Below are 21900 nucleotides of genomic sequence, written 5' to 3' on the forward strand. Positions count from 1 at the left end.
TGAGGGGAGCTTAAGTGCCAAAAGGGGCTTATCAGAGAGTCTTCCTTCCAAGATGTTTAAAGGAACTTATATTAAATTAGTGTCCCCAGGGTCTGGTGGAGGATATTAGATCTAGCAATCAGATAAATTCAGAGCAGCAGCTATGACTGGGAAAAACATATAGGAGAGTTTTGTTTTCCCTAAAGTGGCAGAAGAGGGCAATAGGGGTTTAAAACTAACTGGATGGTGATAGAGTATCTAACAGAAGATAACATATAATGGGATGAAATAAGAAAAGATTAAAAAAATTAAAAAGATGAAAATAATAGGATGAAGATAAGCTTTAAAGAAGGCTTCGTGCCGAAGAATTGATGCTTTTGAGTTGTGGTGCTGGAGAAGACTCTTGAGAGTCCCTTTGAGAGCGAGGAGATCAAACCAGTCAAACCTAAAGGAAATCAACCCTGAATACTCATTGGAAGGACTGATGCTGAAGCTGAAGCGCCAATACTCTGGCTACTTGATGTGAAGAGCTGACTCATGGGAAAAGACCCTGATGCTGGGAAAGATTGAGGGCAGGAGAAGGGAGTGACAGAGGATGAGATGGTCGGATGGCATCACCGACTCAATGGACATGAGTTTGAGCAGTTTGAGCAAACTCCAGGAGATGGTGGAGGATGGGGAAGCCTGGTGTGCTGCAGTCCATGGCATTGCAAAGAATTGGACATGACTTAGTGACTGAACAGCAATAGAAGAGAGATCACAAGAGTGTTCCGGAGGGTGTAAAAGTGTCATAATAGGTAATATCAGTAGAAGGGTAAAGGGACAGAAAGAGTGTTAAAAAAAGAGAAAATTAATCTCCATTCTGTCATCTTGGGTGGAACCTATCCAGTTCTGAAGACAGAAGCTTTTGCTGTCTCGGGCAGAAGCTGCCCACTTCCGCAGTTAGCAGCGTCTGGAGGATTCCTACAAATCCTCAGTCTAAGGTCTTCTGATGAAATGAATGTCCAGTAATGTGGGAGGAAATGATGTATATCTTTTAAGGTAAACATTTGATATACTTAAAAAAAAAAGTCTAAGTATCAGTATCTTGGAGTTTTACTGATATATCGGTTGTTAACAGTACCAACAAGATACTTTTCACTAAAACTCAATGAAGTTTTATCTCTGTTGTCTATTTCAGAAGACCAAACCTCCAGGTGGCAGATCTCACAGGGGATGTTTAGGTAAGTAGTTTGAAGATGTGCCTTATATCCATTATTCATAAAGTTGGAGATATTTCATAAGTCTCCTGGAGTACTCAGTCACATTAGCCTGTAAATAAAGTAGAATCTGGAATTGGAAGTGAAATTCCCAGATGCACGAGGCAGCTTTTTATTAACATACAAGGAAGAAAACTGTGGAACCTTGAGTGGCCTGAGTTTATCATCATAGGGCTAATGGCAGTACTTTAGGCCTGGGAAGTCCAAGGGTTTTTGAGAGCTTTAATAGCTAAAATTCTAGAATTCTCCTAACTTTCTTTATTTTTTGAGATTGAATATGGTATGTACAGAGGAATTTCTGAGTAAAATGTTAATACTTTAAAGGATTTAAAAATAACGATACCAGCAAAATGTGTGTCCCTGTTACTAGAGAGATACCTTGGGATTTCTAACATCAGGAGTTGGAAATCATTTCACTTGGCTCTCCAGCAGAGAGGCCTCAAACTACCCCAAGAATATACAATAACCAGAACCCAGTCATCGCCCACTTGGAAATGTTTAAGGGGACCTTGAAGTTTGGGTTCCTATTTCCTACATTTACAGACTTTGAGAATGTGTGAGATTGCAGGTAGGACATGCCCTGAAACCACCCTCAGCAATACTTCTTACCATTTCCCTGACTGTTAGTTCAATGTTGTGGTCAAACTAGCTCTGCTATTGAGTGTGCTACCATGAAGCAATTTTGCTAAAATCTGTTTTTATCAAGGTTATCTTCTTAGATAATGGCCAAGCATCTCAAGGTCTGTTAAATCATTGTTTATTTTATAGGGGTTCCTGGAGAAGTCAGGAAATCTTTGTTTCTATACCATGTAGACATCATGTAGTTAACCTAAAATCACCTGTTTACTATCAATATAAAATATTCTCTTAAATATTTTGTAGGTTAGTCTGAGCACAGACAATTAATTGAGCCATAAGAACTGATTTAATTTCTATGAGAAGTTTTCAATATTTCAAGGGGATATTTAAGTCTGTAATAGCATATCTTAGGTAGCAATTTTTTGGTTTTACTTTTTCTGTTGGAACCATTAACAAATACAAATGCATCACAGTTCTTTGAGTCTCTAGGAGGTCTGTCCAGGGCACATAGACAGTCTCCTAAAAGCCATAAGCAACCATAGCGGTTTTCCGTTTCAGGTGAAGGAAGGCGCGTGACTAGCTCTGAAATATTGCAATATTTCTTAGGTGACTAGCTGAAAGGTGGTGAGCGCTTTTCTTTCATGGAAGAGTGTATACAGCACTAGAGCAATTACATTTAGTGAAGACTTGAGAACCAAGTTACTGAAGTTTTCACATGTTTTGTTGTTGCTGTTACAGCTTGCAAAGAGGGTATGTCTTGGTTACTGAATCTAAAAAATAGACTTTTCACCAATCCTATGTAACTGAGTCAGTACCCCCAGTGCCTACCCACAAATATTTTGAACAAAAAAGAAAAACAATCCGTGAATCCAGAATCCTGCAAAAATACTTGGCAGAGTCAGTGCGTCAGTCTCTGTGCTTAAATGTATGTTTCTTTTAACTTGAAATGTATTCAGTCATTGAAAGACATAACTACCATGCTTTATTTATGCAAAATTAACATAGGAATAAAAACTCTTAATTTGTCAAGTTGATCATCACCATTATTTTTAGTTTGGACTTGATTAAGTGGTAGAAAAATTTATTCTTATATAGAATTGAGACTCAAATCTTCATATTCTCTAGTGGCCACTTCAGGACACCCAAAGATAGTTTAGGCATAGACGATGTCTTAGTAATTGTATGATTCTGAATTTGGAGCCTAGATTTGGGAAAGGCAAAATCAAGGCTAGTTGTCAGAGAAGACAAGGTGTAAGTCCTAAGTATCTAAAGACAAGAAATATTTATAATCAACACCATAAAACCACACTAGATTTTACCAAGGCTAAAGCTGTATTAGGGAAAAGATAGCAGCAGTACCTCCTATCAGCGAGGAGAGGATGTTTGCTCATTTCTGAGACTTAGAGGACATTCATGTTTTGTCTGTGTTCAGACAAGATTACACAGTGGCCTTGTTTTGGTCTCATTTTGTCACCACCCCAGAGGGGCCTTGTCGGATGTTGGCGCGTGAATTTCTTCATGCTCACGAGAGAACAGACTGAGCCGTGAATGCCAGGCCAGCTTCCATAGGCCAGGGGCTATTTTCCGCTTTCTCATCGGTGACAGACTCTGAGAGGACTGTCTTATCTATATTTTAAGTCTTGGCTGTCAAGCCTTACAAGGGGCCCCTTCCATGAAATTCAGCCAGTTGTAGCAGTTTTGAAATTAAGATTTTGAAACCCAGGAGTAAATATGGGTCAAATCTGTATCTCAAGAAGAAGCCTGCTGCTGCTGCTGCTAAGTCGCTTCAGTCGTGTCTGACTCTGTGTGACCCCATAGACGGCAGCCCACCAGGCTCCGCCGTCCCTGGGATTCTCCAGGCAAGAATACTGGAGTTGGTTGCCATTTCCTTCTCCAGTGCATGAAAGAGAAAAGTGAAAGTGAAGTCGCTCAGTTGTGTCCAACTCTTTGCGACCCCATGGACTGTGGCCTACCAGGCTCCTCCATCCATGGGATTTTCCAGGCAAGAGTACTGGAGTGGGGTGCCATTGCCTTCTCCGGAAGAAGCCTGCAGGATTTCGAAAAACCTTTCTGGGACCCTTTATCGCCAATCAAATTTGCAAGAAATAAATCAGCAGCTAAAGCATCACTTTGCATTGGGGATTTTGCCAAGTACCATGACCCCAAGCCACACACATTGTCTACCCCTGTCCAAATTTTCCCTTTTTGACTTTGTACTCTGGATACAAACTTCCACAGTCACACTTTAACCTAGTGGTAAGTGTTCATATCCCAGATCTGAAACTGTTGAGCTCAAGGAAAAGAATGGGTCTCATTCATTTTATTCAGGCCTTAGACAAAAGCCTGAAATTAAGCAGTTGCTCAGTATTGTTTAACTGACCATTAATGAAAAATATTTTAACATAAGACTCAAAGTAAAATGTAACTTGGAGAACTTCTCTAGGCACAGGAAGTATATTGAATAAAAGGTGACAAAGAGGAAGACTGAAGTCCTAAATTCTTCCCTGAGGGACATTTCACAAAGTGGACAAAATCTGATAAATACCTCATGAGTTGCTGCAAGTTCCTTTACCTGGGGTTTAATGGTTTTACTTAAAAACCTTTCACCAATACTATTTGCTTTCCAGTAAGTGGTCGTCATCTCCATCTTGCTGATCCTTGAAATAAACCTTCCCATGCAGTGCTTCTGGGAAAGTATATGAAGGACAGAGAACCACTTCCCATTAAATTAGCAATGATTTGTTTTTAACTTTAGGAACACTTAACATGAGATCTACCGTCTTAACAGATTTTTGCTGATGACATGATTGTCTGTGTAGAAAGTCCCAAAAAACTTACCCAAAAACTCCAAATAAAATGAAATACTTAGGCATAAACTTTAAAAAATGTACTGAATCTGTATACTAAAAAATTTTAAATGCTGATTAAATAAACAAAGAAGACCTAACTAAATGGAGAGATATGCTATACTAAATGTCCATTGACAGAGAAATGGATAAAGAAGATGCGGTATACATATATAATAGACTACTACTCAGCCATAAAAAACAATGGATTAATGCCATTTGCAGCAACATGGATGGACCTAGAGATTATCACACAAGCCAGACAGAGAAAAACAAATATCATATGATATCACTCATATGTGGAATCTAATTTAAAAAAAAGATACAAATGAACTTGTTTACAAAATACAAACAGACTTACAGATGTTGAGAACAAACTTATGGTTACCAAAACAGAACCCTGGCAGGGATGGATAAATCAGAATCTTGGGATGAACACATACACACTACTACACATAAGATAGATAACCAAGAAGGACATACTTGATAGCACAGGGAATACTATTCTTCAATATTCTGTGATAACCTGTGTGAGCAAAGAATATAAAAAGAAGGAATATATGTATAACTGAATCACTTTGCTGGACACCTGAAACTAATACAACATTGAAAATTAACTATCCGCCAAGAAAAATTTTTTAAAGATATTTTTGGAATCATCTGGAAATTTTGAATTTAGACTTTGTATTAGACATATCTATGTTATACTTTGGAGATATCATGACAATGTTGTTGTAGCATGTGGGTTCAGTTCAGTTCAGTCGCTCAGTCGCGCCCAACTCTTTGCGACCCCGTGAACCGCAGCACACCAGGCCTCCCTGTCCATCACCAACTCCCTGGGTACACCCAAACCCATGTCCATTGAGTCGGTGATGCCATCCAACCATCTCATCTTCTGTCGTCCCCTTCTCCTCCTGCCCTCAATCTTTCCCAGCATCAGGGTCTTCTCCAATGAGTCAGCTCTTCGCATCAGGTGGCCAAAGCACTGGAGCTTCAGCTTCAACGTCAGTCCTTTTTCAATCAACACCCAGGGCCGATTTCCCTTTGGATGGACTGGTTAGATCTCCTTGCGGTCCAAAGGACTCTCAAGAGTCTTCTCCAACACCATAAGTTCAAAAGCATCAATTCTTTGGCACTTAGCTTTCTTTATAGTCCAACTCTCACATCCATACATGACTATTGGAAAAACCATAGCCTCGACTAGACGGACCTTTGTTGACAAAGTGATGTCTCTGCTTTTTAATATGCTGTCTAGGTTGGTCATAACTTTCCTTCCAAGGAGTAAGTGTCTTTTAATTTCACGGCTGCAATCACCATCTGCAGTGATTTTGGAGCCCAGAAAAATAAAGTCAGCCAATGTTTCCCCATCTATTTGCCATGAAGTGATGGGACCAGATGCCATGATCTTAGTTTTCTGAATGTTGAGCTTTAAGCCAACTTTTTCACTCTCCTCTTTCACTTTTATTAAAAGGCTCTTTAGTTCTTAACTTTCTGCCATAAGGGTGTTGTCATCTGCATATCTGAGGTTATTGATATTTCTCCCGGCAGTCTTGATTCCAGCTTGTGGAGAATGTCCTTATTCTCAGATTTATGATGAAATATTTAAGAGTAAAATGTCACAATATCTACAATTTACTTTCAAATGGTTCAGCAGAGGAACACACAGATACAAAACAACTATGTCAAAATGCTAACAACTGAGGAATGTAGGTAAAGAATATATACATGTTCACTATAACACTCTTAACTTCATTGTAGGTTAAAAAAATTTGTGTTATTTGCCTGAGTATGGTAATAGTGTATTTTAATCTTAGCCTTCTGATATTATAGAAATATGTAATATAAAAAGTAAAAACCCCTTGTTAATCACACTCCATCCCTCCAAGTATAACTACACAAATATATTTATGGAATTTCTAACACTTTTATCTATATGAAAGTGAAGTCGCTCAGTCGTGTCCGACTCTTTGCGACCCCATGGACTGTAGCCTACCACGTTCCACTGTCCATGGGATTTTTCAGGCAAGAATACTGGAGTGGGTTGCCATTTCCTTCTCCAGGAGATCTTCCCGACCCAGGGACTGAACCCAGGTCTCCAACATTGTAGGCAGACACTTTACCGTCTGAGCCACCAGGGAAGTCCCTTTATCTATATATATACTATCATTTATTTTTCTAAAGTGGGATTAACACAGGACATCTTTCCTCGTCATTACAGAGTCACAGCCATCTTTTTTCTAAACTTTTTATTGGAGAATAGTTGACTTACAATATTGTGTTAGTTTCTGCTATGCAGCAAAGTGTATGTTATACATATATCCACTTTTTTAGATTCTTTGCCCATACAAGTCAGTGCAGAGTATTGAGTAGAGCTCCCTGTGCTATACAGTAGGTTGTCATTAGTTATCTATTTTATATATATAGCAGTGTGTAAATGTCAATTTTATATATAGTAGTGTGTATATGCCAATCCCAATCTCCCAATTTATCCCCTCCTTTCCTTGTAGTAACCAAAAATTGTTTTCTACATTCGTGACTCTACTTCTGGTTTGTAAATATTTGTACCTCGCCTTTTTTTTTAGATTCCACATAAAGAACAGACTTTTGTTCTAAGTGGGAGAAGGTGAGGGTGGGATGATTTGAGAGAATAGCATTGAAACATGTATATTACCATATGTAAAATAGATGACCAGTGCAAGTTCTATGCAGGAAGCAGGGCACTCAAAGCCGGTGCTCTGAGTCACAGCCATCTTTTTAACAACTACATAACTATTGCATTGTGTAGATGGACCATATTTATCTCACCAACCCTTTATTATATTACAAGATGTATCATGGCACACTGCTGTACTTGCTGGCTGCACAGAGTTGAAGGATATGCTAGTTTTTGGTTTCTCTGTAATTACCAACTTGCCTTCAACAAGCTATAAACTGATCACTCTTCCATCTGTGGTGTCAGAGAATGCCTGTATGCTCATACCTTCATTAGCATCAAATAATTTATCAATTACTGTTTAAAAAAATCAATGGCAGGCAGTTCATAAAAAAGGCAGTTCTATTAAATGCCTATTACTCAGTGAAAGAAAACAATCTGAAAAGGCTATACTGTATGATTCTGACATTCTGGAAAAGGCAAAACTATGGAGATCGTAAAAAGATCAGTGGTTTCCAGGGGTTAGGGAATAGGGAGGGATGGCAAGGCAGAGAACAGAAGATTCTAGGGCAGTGAAAATCCTATATATTATACTATAAAGGTAGATTCATGTCATTACACGTTTGTCAAAATCCACAGAATATCCAAGGTAAACTATGGACTTTAGGTGATTATGGATGTGTCCATGTAGGTTCATCAACTATAACAAATGTACCACTCTGGTGGGGGATGTTGTTAGTGAGGGAGGCTCATGCATGTGTGTGGGCTGGAGGTATGTGGAAAATCTTTGTACATTTTACTCAATTTTGCTGTGAACCTAAAATTGCTCTAAAAATAAAGTCTACTAAAAAAGGCAGCTCTTTGTTGGTTGAAACTACATAACCCTCGTTACTTTTTGAGAATCAGCATTCCCTTTTAATGTTCTTTGTTTGATTATAGGCTTTGAATTGGATATTGATCTCCTTTGCCCATTTTTCTAATGGAACTTTCTCTTTTACAGATTTGTTAGATTTCTTAATATATTAGTGATTTTAGCCCTTTATTTGGAGGAAAGAAGAATGGTGTGTTCAGGCCAACTGTCTCATGTGAACACTTAAGTAACCAAAGGTGCATTCCTACAGATGGTGGGCTCTGTACAGTGAACCACCCAAGAAACTAGCTCCTGTTTTGAATAAAGGGCAAGATGGAATAAGTCTTTTTTATTAATATCTTGCTTCAAAGCCACTTCAAGGCATTACTTACAGAGAACTTTTGTACCTGGAAGGAAACATATGTAGATAAGCATGGGAAATACAAAGTAGAAGACAGGTCATAAGGGATAACTGTCCTGTCTTATCAGTTACCCTGGTATATATTTGCAGAGACTGGTCTTTTATCCTTATATTAAGAAAATCCATCATACGGGTACTATAGACTAAATGTTTCAGGCTCCTCCAAAATTTGCATGTTGAAACACAATCTCCCAGTGTGACGGTATTAGGAGGTGGGACATTAAGTTATAAAGGTGAAGTCATGAGTGGGGTTAGTGCCCTTATTAAAGAGACTCCAGAGCTCCTTGTCCCTATCACAATGTGAGGTTACAGCTAAAAGACAGCCATCTGTGAACTAGGAGGTGTGCTCTCACCACACAGCAAACCTTCCAGTGCCTTGATCTGGGACTTCCAGACTGCCTAACTGTGAGAAATAAATTTGGTATTTATAAATCACGCAGTCTATGATACTTTGTTACAGCAGCCTGAATGGACTAAGACAATGGGACCAAACATTTTTTCTCAGTCATCTATATTGTGACTTTGCTTACTCATTTATTGCAAAAGTAGAATTGTCACATTTATCTTTCTTTTATAGCTCTGGGGTTTATATCATATTAAGAAAGGTCTTTCTTATTCTTAGGCTGTAAATAAAAACTATTTTATAGTATCACCATGTAGTTCCTTAAAGGATTGCATTTCATATTACTGATTCACACAAAACGTTAAAACGGTACCATAAACAACATTTTGTCAACTAGAGATGATTTTGCCCCCACCTTGGAACATTTGACTGGTTCTGGAGACATATTTGGTCTACACACTGGGGGTATGCTACTGACATCTAGTGGATAGAGGCCAGGGACACAGCTAAATGCTCTGCAATAATGCACAGGACAGCTCCCTCCCACCTCCAACAAAGAATTATCCAGCCCAAAATGTCAATAGTGATGAGGCTAAGAAAACCTGTCATAAGCCACCTCTCCTCCCTGGTTGTTTGGATCCCCATTGTTTTGACCTTCTGTATACCATAGAACAGGCGTCCCTGGTGGCTCAGCAGTAAAGAATCGCCTGCAATGCAGGAGTTGCAGGAGATGCAGGTTCTAGCCCTGTGTTGGAAAGATCCCCTGGAGAAGGGAATGACAACCCACTCCAGTATTCTTGCCTGGAGAATCCCATGGACAGAGGAGCCTGGCGGGATACAGTCCATAGGGTCACAAAGAGTCCAACAAGACTGAAGTGACTTAGCACGCATGCAAACACATATCGTGTCATTACTGAACACTGAAAAGATTGAATGACATGAAAAGAAAGAAAAAGGGAGAAAATGGACTAAGAAATTTTGGTAAGTTGGAGAAAACCATCTTACCTCATTGAGGATTATAACCTTAATCTGTCCATCTGTGTAATTCAGCTCCAAAAGCATAAATTTAACAAACATCATATTATAAAGTACACCAGAAAATGAGTTAGAATATTGGAGAAAAAAAACTGGCAAACATTATAGGCATACTAAGAAGGGACAGAGGCACGAAGAGACTAATTATGTAAATGCCTTTATTTGAACTAATAATCGCTACCAGATTACATTAGAGTTAGAGTAACATTATGATCTTAAAAACTATAGCAAACAGCTTGACAAAGCAAGAGTACATTAGAGTACATTAAGTCCTACATATATGTTTATTTTTTAGTGACCACATCTCCTTATCTTAGGTGTAAAATTAGAAAATTTAATATACACTTAGCATACTTGGCCTACCATATCCTTCCTAAATTCTGAGCCCACTCTCTCCTCAAAAGTGTCATATTCAACAGCATTTTAAATCTAAAGAGAGAGTTTGATGGTACATGTTTTAAAACAAATAAGCATATATTGAACCAATGTTTCAGGACAAAATATGTCAAGTGTTTACAGCTTTAGTGTGGGAGGGAAGATGGAAATTCAAGGTACATTTCCCTCTATGTTTTTTACTTACTTGAAGACCCCTTAAAAAAGTAGCAAAATCAGCAGTCTTATTTAACGTAATCAAAATATTCTTAAATGTACAAAAAAGGATCATGTAGACAGAATACTGTAAAAAGATACTGATTTTAAGAATAAAAGAATATGAAAAGCTTCTATTACATTCTGCACAGCCAGTTACTTCTGTCAATTTTCAGTACTAGAAAGATAAGCAAAGGATACTCATATACAAATACCCTCTGACCACAGTTCTTGAATAAGAACTAGCATACTGGATGGAAAGCAAATTATTGCCTAATATCAATAATATTCATATTCAATCATCTAAGCAAGTCCCACGAGGTGGACATTCTAAGAGGAAAACAGATACATAGAAATACGTACAGCAATGGAAAATGTCAAGGGCAGCGATCTATGAGGAGCGAGTAAATGATTTGACTACGGGCACATTTCAGGTGGGCCTGACAAATCCACCTTGACTATGGGAAAGAGGAGTTGTTGCTACTAAAACTCTTTCACCTGAGGGCTCCCATGATGAGCTTAGTCTTGTGAAAACTAAAAAGTCCTTTCAATAACCAATAGTTTCTTAAGCCATGAGCACTTCGGCCAGAAATTGCTGTACTGCTAATCATGCACCTGGGAGCAAGGTTGTTTTTTATTCAAATTGGTTATTTTACACTCTCTTCATACCCCTGCCCATCAAGCATGCAAACACAGTCATGACCATCTTGGGCTTTACTTCCACAAGGTCTTCTGGGAGAGCGTACACCCTGGTTCCAAGTCTTCTAGCCATCGACACTGCGTACCTATTTTTTGGAGGAAACAAAAATTGAAGTGCAATTCTGGTCAGTCATGGGCACTGACATGAGGCATCTATTTCCTCTTATATACTCAACTGTCTAGGATGCAAAACTTCTACAGTGAGAGTTCAGATCAGAATGACTTTATTTTTCATTGTCTTCTCTTTTATTTTTTGAGGTCACTCATAAGTGATACCAGATTTTTAAGCTCTACTATTTGGGGCTGATGATATTTATTCACTCCTTTTCTACAATGTAAAATGAGAACAATTTAGGAGCACTGATACGAAAAAACACTTTTCTAGAATATGTGTGTGTGTGTGTATATACATATATGTATATATACCCAGATGTTGAAAATATGTATATATAATTACTCAGATATTGATATTCTCATTGAGCATGTAATAAGATAACAGTGGCTATCACGAGATCTTAGAGACACAGAATGGAAAACTGTGCCAGATGCAAAATACAATTTCATAGATGCAGTGAATACTTCGAAATATCCAAGGGAGGAGAGACAGTCTGTATGGTACATGCCAGTGTGGCTGAAGCAAGGAATGAAAAGGGTAGAAAAAGGAAAGGAGTTAAGAACTGACATGTCCAGCCGAGGAAATTTGCAGGAGCACCCCTCAATTAATACACAAGGCATTTCTAGGTGTTCTATAACAGGAATCTTTAAATATGATCAAGTTTCTGGAAAAAGAACTTTGAGGAGTTCTCTATAAATCTTTATCATATTATGCTGCAAATATTTTTTTCAAGGAGGGAAGAAATGATGTGATGCAGTATGTGATGCCAAAATGAAGTTTTACAGTAATGCTTCTTAGCTATCTTGTGAAGCCCTGTTGGGAGCTGATTTTCAGTGTATACTAGGAGAGCTTTCATGGGTTGCCCATGAAACCAGATCACAGTCTAGATCTTTGGAGAAGAAGGGAAGAGGCAGGTGGGAAGGACCTTCTGCATGTTGTCAAAATGCAGGGAACTTTCAAGGCACGGTTTCAGCTGAGGGTTTAGCATCCTGCCCACTTAAGGGACCAAGATAAACTCAGTGTATGTAGTAAGGTGGGCTATGCACAGTAAGTTTTAAAAACGTTTGAAAAGAGTGCAACAAAAGAAAACCCTATCAAAGGCATGGTTATCCTTAGCCCATTTTTCTTCTGTTCTAAGTTTGCAGCTAAGTTGCTTTAACACATACATTATTTCTATAACCTACAAACCAATGGCTGACTGAGCACCTACCTATTAGGTCAGGTGCAGCAATGTTAGGCTCTTAACGTATTTTACTCATTTCAAAATCTCCAAGGTAAGTATTATTGCTCCCATTTTATGGATGAGGAATCTGAGGCTAGAAGATGCTTCCCCCAGCTGACACCATTCTTGAGTGGCAGAACCTGAATGATAATGCAGATCTGCCTGCCTACAATGTCTATGCCCTTATGAGGATATTAGGCAGCATCCCTTACTTGGCATTATTGTGCTTGTCATCTTCTGTCAGAGTGCCACTCTTAACAAGGTCATAGTTTATACAGCCTGGCTGGATGGCGTCAATTAAATCCACAACTGCCAAACTAGAGCTGATCGTCTTATCCTAGAGTAAAAGGACAATACATTTGAGAATTTCCATGTGTACAAATTAATGCATGATCACTTATATAACGCTGTCAAAAACAAAGTCTAGTGAATTAGAAAAGAATCATGTCGTTAGCCCCACAATGATCTCACTCACAAAGAATCCAAAGGCTAGCTTTCCAAACTATAGATACTTTTTATAGCAAACATAACGTTTAATAGTCAAACATGGAATTCTTACCTTAAAACTCTGAATGGAGGTTGATTTTCCAGCTTCATTCAATGTTCTGTTCACCCAGCTTACAATGATGTCGTCATTAGCTTTCTGACCATCACCGAGATCTTCCAGGACATTGAGGGTATATCTAAATGAAGCAGCAGAAGAAATAGGTAACTAATGAGAAGCTACTGCATAGGATAGGGAACTCGACTCAATGCTCTGTGCTGAAAAAGACGGGATATATTTAAACATATAGCTGATTCACTTTGCTGTATAGCAGAAACTAACACAACATTGTAAAGCAACTAAACACCAATAGAAATTAATTTTAAAAAAGCAGCAGAACAGTTTCTGTCCTAGTTTATTAGAAAAAAAATACAATTATTAGAATGCTTTATCTTTCATTTCTTTTCCTTAGGTTTGAGAGATTAAAGGAAAGATTTCACGAGAAGACATTCACACTATATGAAAAAAAAAATTTCAGGCAGTAGTGGCTTGCCATTGAGCTGCCTTTTGCACTGCTGGTGGGAAGATTTTCAGCGCTCTACTGAGTAAGTCCACCAGTCTACTTACTGCAGGCTCACTGTGTACTAGGCCAACCCCTGGTAACGACTTAAAGTAAGCTGTGCTTTGGCTGGTACCCAGTTATAATGAATTGCTTTTTAGCATTACAGTTAAGAGATCTTCTTTCTCAAATGTATACATGTTCATAATTTTTGCTGTTTTTATTCACCAACTCTAAATGAGGCTCAGGTCTGTGTCAGGCAGATTATAAAAAAGGGAAATATTCACAATTCTGTTGCCTCACTATCGAGAAGGCATTTCCCATTGACCATCCAACATATACTCATTACTTAAACTCACTTCGGAGTCTAAACATAAAAATTTCAAAGGTGTAGTCATTGATACGTTTCCTTAGAAATAGTAAAGACTAGATCACAGACCTGTATGATAGTGAACTTGAGCAGTTAAAATTGTATACTATACCTTCTCATCAGCTGCCAGACCAAAGCTAAAGTCAGGGTTTGATTTCCATCATTCAGGTCTTGCCCTCCAATGCCAACCAGGGAGAATTTGGCAGGATGCTTCCCTAATTCAACAGCATAGTTGCAGTTTTCTAGCTGCAAACAAACAAAAGCAAATGATTAAAGATTTTCACTTGTTTAATCTTTATATGCAGGTGCGCACAAAGTAAGACACAGTTTCTGTCCTCAAGAAGCTCAGAGTCAAAGAGTTTCCCAAACAAAAGAAACAAATTGAGAATAAAAACAGTCCGTAACAAATATGTGCAGCAACTTAATTAGCTACCTTTTTCATGTTGGCTCCAAGTTTCGGGTATGGAGGTTTATTCACCTTACTCCAGTCAACAGGAACTTTAATTCGTTCATATAGCTGTAAGATTACCAGGGCATCTTGCAGGTCACTGATGATTTAAAAAGAGTTTGATCAGTGTTTTCAGAGAGCAGAGCCTGTTTCCTTAAAAACAAGGACACTACACTGTCAAAAGACTCATGTATTTTATTAATCTGTGCTAAAAATGGAGCTAACACCATCCAATTCACTTAAAAATAGTTATTGAGAGCTTATTGTTTGCAAAGAACTGTTCTAGAAGCTGGGCTCATAGGAGAAAAATTCCAGGCCTTTAGAGTCAGAGAAAGAAAGAGAATAAACAAGTATATGGATAAATGGGTTAGGGGAATGTATTTAATTGCTATGAAAAACAAAAAGAAAGAGGTTAGGAGTTAGGGAGTGGTAGGTGGTGGTTAGGATCTGAATCAGCGGCTTGAATATAGCAAGGGAATAAAGCATTTGATGTGGAAAAGAACATTCCAGGCTGAGAGAACAGTGAACACAAAGACCTCAAGGCATCATGGATGGTCTACTTAATGTGCTCTCTGGTCTCCGTTTCAAAATATAAAGTCTCTGTTCCCTAGGGTGTTAGAAAGATATTTATACATTTTTTCACTTAATGACCATGTAAAGAAATAATCTGGGCTTTTGTGTATTTGGGAAATGATAACGGAAGTCACCACATTTTCCAATAAAGTAATGGCTACAAACTAACATTTAGAAAAGGTTTAGAGCTATAATTATTTATGCAGCATCCATTCATGATGTTCAAAACTTTACAAGAGCATTGGAAGGCTTACGCATAGAGATGGTTTACATGGGGATTAACACCAAGAGAGTTCATCCAGTTACGAAAGGTTCTTTCTTCGCGAGTTTCTCCTATTAAAAATATTCACAGTGTTTATATAATCATTAAACACCTTGCATATGTGCATATAACATCAACCCACAATTAGATGATTATTTTTTTTTCAGATCTAAAGGTTTTCTCCAATATGAATCTCTAAGCAGTCTCTCTAAATACATACTCTCTTGTTTTTTAAATTGGATGACTTTCTTTTAAAAGTAAAAATATAACCTTATTATAACCAGCTAAGAGGTATATGAACTTTTTATACTCTCTTCCCTATCTCATCCTTCTCCAGTATCTCCCCAAATCCCCATACTTCTAAAGTAACTGATATTATTGGTTTAGTTTTTATTAGAAAAATTTACCATGGTCATACAAACCTCTATACTCACATTAATTTACATCTTCTCTCTACCCATTTAAAAATACTGATACTAAGTTACATATATGTACTTTTTTTTACGTGCCTATATTAGAGCAACAAATTATTTGAAACTTCAAAAGCATAAAATTTAAAGATTTTACAGTAATCCTAGTATATATGCAATGAGCTGCTAATTGAGAGTTTGAAGTATTAGTCGCTAAGTTGTGTCCAGCTCTTTGTGATCCCATGGACTGTAGCCTTCCAGAATCCTCTGTCCACGGATTTCTTAGGCAAGAACACTGGAGTGGGCAGCCATTCCCTTCTCCAGGGGATCTTCCCAACCCAGGGATTGATCCCAGGTCTCCTGCACTGCAGGCAGATTCTTTACCATCTGATTTCATAATAATGCTAGTGGATATGCAATGAGCTACTAATTACATTTGTTAATTTTTAAGTACTATACTTCATGCATATATAATCTGGCAAAGGTATACTCTGCCTTTCCCAAATTAAATGAATATTTACATGCATTATTATTATTTTTTGAGTAGGTTAAAGGTGAAAGGAAATGAGAGCAGTTTCAGTTAGTCTGACTATGCAAGAATGAATCAAATACTGCAGATTTACATAGGTCAAATTTTATGCACACGTGCATTTTTTTGGAGGGAGGTTTAAAAATAAGTGACCTAAATACAAAATATTAAAATAAAACATTGGTTTACTAAGTGGCCTTATACTAAGTGATCCTAGGCTAGCTTACTTTAAAAGTTCCCAGACTTCCTTGGTGGTACAGTGGATAAAAGTCCTCCTGCCAAAGCAGGGGACACAGGTTCGATCCCTGGTTCAGGAAGATCCCCTATGCCATGGGGCAACGAAGCCCAACTACTGAACCTACGCTCCTCAACAAGAGAAGCCACCCCAATGAGAAGTCTGAGCACCAAAACAAAGAGTAGCCCCCGGGTGCAGCAACTAGAGAAAGCCGACACGCAGCAACAAAGACCCAGAGCAGCCAAAAATAAGTAAATTAAAATAAAAGTTCCCTTGTATCATCCCTTTCTATCAGTTGCCACTTTTTACTCAGCCCTTGGGACTACTTATAGTAGACAGTTGCTAAAGGAAAGTAGATAAGGAAACTTATTAAATCAAGATTATGAAATCATCGTGGCCTATGTATTTCTACTGTGTAGCCCCAAATATAATTTAAGAAACCTGTATACTAAACCTGTATACTCTATTACCTTCTAATAGAGTCCAATCAATATCTTGGTTCTCTGGCTTAGTGAGTGCTGGGTATTTATTAAACAGGTTAGCCACAAAGGCTAAGTTCAGTTTGGGGTTCCCACTGACAACATCAGCTGGGGTAACAAACTTTCTGCAACCTAATTTGTCTGCTTGTTGAAGCATACTCTCAGCCCTCTTCAAATCATCTGTTTCCTGTTGAAGTAAAATAAGACTTTTTTTTAAAAAAGGCCATACTAAAAATATAGAAACTTTGCCCTACAATGATAAGCTGGGTATACAATTCTATTTTTTCTTAGCCAACACATGGTACTTATATTACTGTTTTGAATGCAAAAAAAAAAAAAAAAAGTTGCCTGTGCTGGATATGCAGTACCTTGAAAATACCCTAGATGGCACCAGATCACGAATCTAAGGACAGGATACATTTCACTCAACTGAAATTACTTCTCTCATGCCAAAATTCATTAAGAAAAAAAGTGAAACTTGTTCAGATTTTAAATTTAGGCCCTAAAGAGGGTGTAAGGCTGAAAAAGATGAAGGAATTATGAAGAAATTTTTTACAATAATAATCAAGGATACCAGGCTCCAATAATTTTGAGGTTTAAATTACATATTTCAAATTATCATCTTTCTCTTAAACTAGTTTTTGATTTTACTTTTCCATCCAGGAAGCAAAGTTGTCTATTTCTGTGTAAAATACTTACTTTCAGCTAATTCCTAGGACTCCTAACTTCTTCTCTGTTTTGTCCCCCCCACCCCCTCAACCCCAACTTCTTTCCTTTTGGAAAGATGCATGCTGATTTCTTGACTAACATACAGTTTGGTGAGGAGTATAAGTTACAGATCTGATAATTTCATACCAAATTAAAGATAGTTTCCCAAGTGCTCACCATCCCCACCTCCCAACAATAAAAGTAAAAAAAAACTGGAGCTGCAGGAGGAACAATTGCTTTTGGATTATTCGTTTCCAGTGATCTGCCCCCTCTAGACTTCTCTTGGCAGTTACTATAGATGTGGCCACCCCAGTATGCCCCAGGGTAAATGTATGTCTTCTGGAAAAGAGTGTCAGGTAAGAAGGGATTTTTATAATAAGGGGGAAATAAGAGATAAAGGAAATTTGAGGAATGTTACTTACAAACCAACACAGTTCAGATTCTATAATTTGAGTCTTAACTCTGTCTTTAATGGGTGATGCTATCTTTACTTTTTTCATCTCCAGTGAGGGGCCTCGATCATCTAGGTCTCCAGAAGAATGGGTATTTACTGTGTTACCCTTCACTGTTACCATTGCAGAGCAATCAGTAACCACCAGCAGATGAGCAGTTGACTGGGATTCAGCCTTTGGGATTCTCCATGAGCCTAGTGAGTTCATCTCATAGAGCCTATTCTATTTTCTGTTACTTTAATACTTCTGGTTCATGCTATTTACTATCTTTATTTTTAAATCTCATATTTTTTATCATCTCGGCATTCTTAAACAAAAAGCATTGATGATATTGGAGTAGAAGGAAACGTTGAAATAGCAACAATTTTAAAAAATTAAGATACAGAATAATGAAACAAAAGACAATCAAATAAATATATATATATATGCCAAAAAGAACTTCAGCCCATACCTCACATCATATTCAAAATTAACCTTCAATACACACACACATGTAAATGTATAAACCCAAAACTATAAATAAAAAACTAGATATAAAACCCCAACTATAAACCCTCTAAGAGGAGACATAAGAAATGTTTGTGACCTTGTGTTAGGCTAAAATTTCTTAGATACAACATCAAAAGCATGATTTGTCAAAGAAAAAAAATGACTAAATCTGACTTTGTTCAAATTAAACAATGCCTGTTCTTGGAAAACCACTGGGACTAAGTATCTGCAAATCACATATCCAATCAAGGACTTATATCCAAAATATATAAAACACTCAAAACTTGATAAGAAAACAAACAATGCAATTAAAATGGGTAAAGTGTTTAAACAAAGATGTATAGACAGCAAATAACTACATGAAAAGATGTTCAACATCATTAGCCATTAGGGAAATGCAAATTAAAATCACAATGAGACACCTCTACCACTGCCAAAATTCTTAATGTTTAAACTAACCACATTAAAGTGTCAGTGAGCATGTGGATGAACTGGAACTTTCATGTGCTACTGGTAGCAATGTGCAATGGTACAACCATTTTGGAAAACAACTTGGCGGCTGCTTAGAAAAGTTAAACGCACATATACCATTACCCAGCCATTCTACTCCTAGGTATTTACCAAAGATAAATGAATGCATAAACTCACACAAAGACTTGTATATGAATGTTCAGAGCAGCTGTATTTGTAATAGCCTCAAACTTGAAACAATCCAAATGTTCATTGGGGTGAATGGATAACAAATTATAGCATATCCATTCACTGAAATATTATTCAGCAATAAAAAGGAATGAATTTCTGATTTATGTAACAACACAGATGAATCTCAAAATAATAACGCTGAAAGAAGCTTGATTAAAAAAAGGGCACCTATTATATGATTCCATAAAATTCTCAAAAATTCAAACTACATTGAAAGAAAGCAAATCAGTGGTTGCCTGGGATGGTGGAGTATGGAGGCAGAGAGGAATCACAAAGGATCATGAGGAAACTGGATGTTATGATGGAGATACATATCCCTAAAGAAGGTATAAGACTGACAAAGATAAAGGACACTGAAAAACAAAGGAAAAGCATGATGAAAGGCTCAACAGTAAAATGAATGTGTGGACAGAGCAGTAGGAAATTGCCCTGGCTAGAAGAAATGGAGCAAGATGGTGTAGCAGGGCTTCACGTGCACAGCAGAACATTTCAGATTGAACTCTTAAGTCAACGGGGAATCCTTAAAGGATTCTGAGGAGGACAGAGACAGCGAAGGGAGTGCTTTAAGATCAACCAGGGAGAAGTGACTAGAGAAGAGCTGTATCATAATCAGAATCAGTACACTGGTGTTATCTACCCAGGCATAAGATCACCTGGCTAGCCATCCCAGATAGCTTCCTTCATGCACAGGAGGGCCCCTCATTTGTGCCAAGAGGGACCTGAACTGAAGAATTTCAGATTTAAAAACAGACAGAAATGTAAGTACTACAAGTCAGTGACAAATTCAGTTCTGATAAGGGCTGCATAAAATGTTTAGCAAGTGTAATCCACTCAATCCTGAAGTGGATATGAAATATGCTAGAAATGTGCATTTTTTAAAAATCAGTAGAATCCATTCCATATCTAATGAATACAAAGAACAACAGGATCCTAGAAAGTTGAGACTCAATAGTCTAGGCCAACTTGTTACTTCATGTATGAACAAAGGAACTTGTCCAAGGTCATTGAGCAAATAAGTGATGTAACAAGGGAACATGGTCTGTGACAGTAATTCACCAAATTGGATTTGAGAGATCAGGAGTTTGTAAACACATTCACATTACTCTCAACATAAGAATATGTTTTCATTAAATCTATCATTGTGATTATAATCCAAACACTCAGAAAAGGTTAGCCTCTAGTGCTTATTTCCCCACACTTACTCTGAATATTTTATGCCATCCATAAAAACCAACAACACCATAACTACAGAACTCACCAATAAACTATTAATATAAATCAAAGCTGGTCTTTCTGTCTATAAATTACATCTACAGTAATAAAATTTAAGATAATACTTAAAACTGCCAACATCACAACATGCAATTATAAGCATTCTTGTTATCTATAAGAAATTGACAATTTTGTAAGCTTGTAGAATTCACAAGAACATCTATACTTACATTGAAACCCGACATGTTAATATCTATCCGTGGTTCACCTTCCTTTTGTCCTTTTGGTGCGATTTGATTGAGAAGATGAAAATAGGCTTTGGAATCCTAAAAATGAATTGCAAATGTCAGTGAGATCACATTTACAAAGAATGAATGTATCCTATTGTCCCATGTGTGGAAGGATATTTGCATTGGATTTTGTAAGAATGTGACACAAATCTCTATCTTCTTATTTAACAGTTCCTTTTCCCAGAAAAGTCCACCTATCTGGCCTTATGTCTGCCTTGAATATGGATGAACTGGATTTTGTCATGACTTTACAATTTATTGAAATCATCAATATAATAATGCTAGAAAACATATAACTAGTTCTGTACCTTCACTGAGTTACTGAAGTCAATAAGCTTGACAGATAAAACAAGCACGAGAAACAAGTAGGATAGGAGAAATCCAGGAAGCATAGGGAAAGAGAAAATAAACAGGTTATATCATTACAAAGCATAATATGTATATACCATAACCTATGGAGAAGAGATTAGTTGTGTTAACAATGCATTAAATTATAAATTGAAATGACAAAAATTTTTAAATGATTTCTACTTGAGGTGGTGAAATAACAGTAAACCCTTAATCATCTGAATATATTTAACCAAATGAGCTTCTCTTTGTTTTAAGCCCTTGACCTCTTTCAACACTGGAACACTTTTACTTGGAATACCAATACCTAAAACAAAATGGTATTGCTCATATGGGATGTGGGCTGGGTGAATTCAGGCTGTGTGGATGCTACACAGAACAAAACCTGAAAACCACTATATTAGTGTAAACATTTAATGAGGGTCTCCAACACACATGTCAAGTACAATTCTGCCTCTCTGGAATACCAGAGGACAGGAACTGGAGTGAAGTTTCTTTATCATGTTGAGGCAGGACATACATGGGCCCCAGGCTGAAGTTTCTCCCTGTGGACAGAAACTCCATAATAGTAATAGCAGAAACTCCATAAAAGCTGGATGATGGAGCAGGCTGGGCCCTGTCCAGATAAGAGATAGAAGAGGTAGCATCACGGTGATTTTGGGTAGCCTCAGTCCACAGTGCCTTGAAGCAGGGCTTTGGTTCCCAGCCAGAAATTGAGGTGTTGCCCCCTTCCTTTTGACCTCCATTGAGCCTTCCTGTGC

At 37.6% G+C, this 21900-nt stretch overlaps 1 protein-coding gene across 2 annotated transcripts in view; it reads right to left on the bottom strand.

Annotated features, from left to right (window-relative positions):
- Window positions 1–10106: 10106 nt before the first annotated feature.
- The window catches only part of LOC145537113 (plastin-3-like), a 37803-nt gene continuing 26009 nt past the window's right edge, over window positions 10107–21900 (bottom strand). For both annotated transcript variants that reach the window (XM_081567811.1, XM_081567812.1), the window contains 8 exons: window positions 20732–20827; window positions 16930–17125; window positions 15278–15356; window positions 14436–14550; window positions 14115–14248; window positions 13149–13272; window positions 12802–12926; window positions 10107–11338 (listed from right to left, as the gene is read on the bottom strand). In XM_081567811.1, the coding sequence (XP_081423937.1) occupies window positions 11206–11338; window positions 12802–12926; window positions 13149–13272; window positions 14115–14248; window positions 14436–14550; window positions 15278–15356; window positions 16930–17125; window positions 20732–20827 (1002 nt within the window). In that variant the 3' untranslated portion in view covers window positions 10107–11205. The remainder of the gene's footprint in view (window positions 11339–12801; window positions 12927–13148; window positions 13273–14114; window positions 14249–14435; window positions 14551–15277; window positions 15357–16929; window positions 17126–20731; window positions 20828–21900) is intronic.

Source organism: Giraffa tippelskirchi, chromosome X, assembly GCF_054371585.1.
Source record: "Giraffa tippelskirchi isolate mGirTip1 chromosome X, T2T-mGirTip1v1.2.pri, whole genome shotgun sequence".
Taxonomy (NCBI): Eukaryota; Metazoa; Chordata; class Mammalia; order Artiodactyla; family Giraffidae; genus Giraffa; species Giraffa tippelskirchi.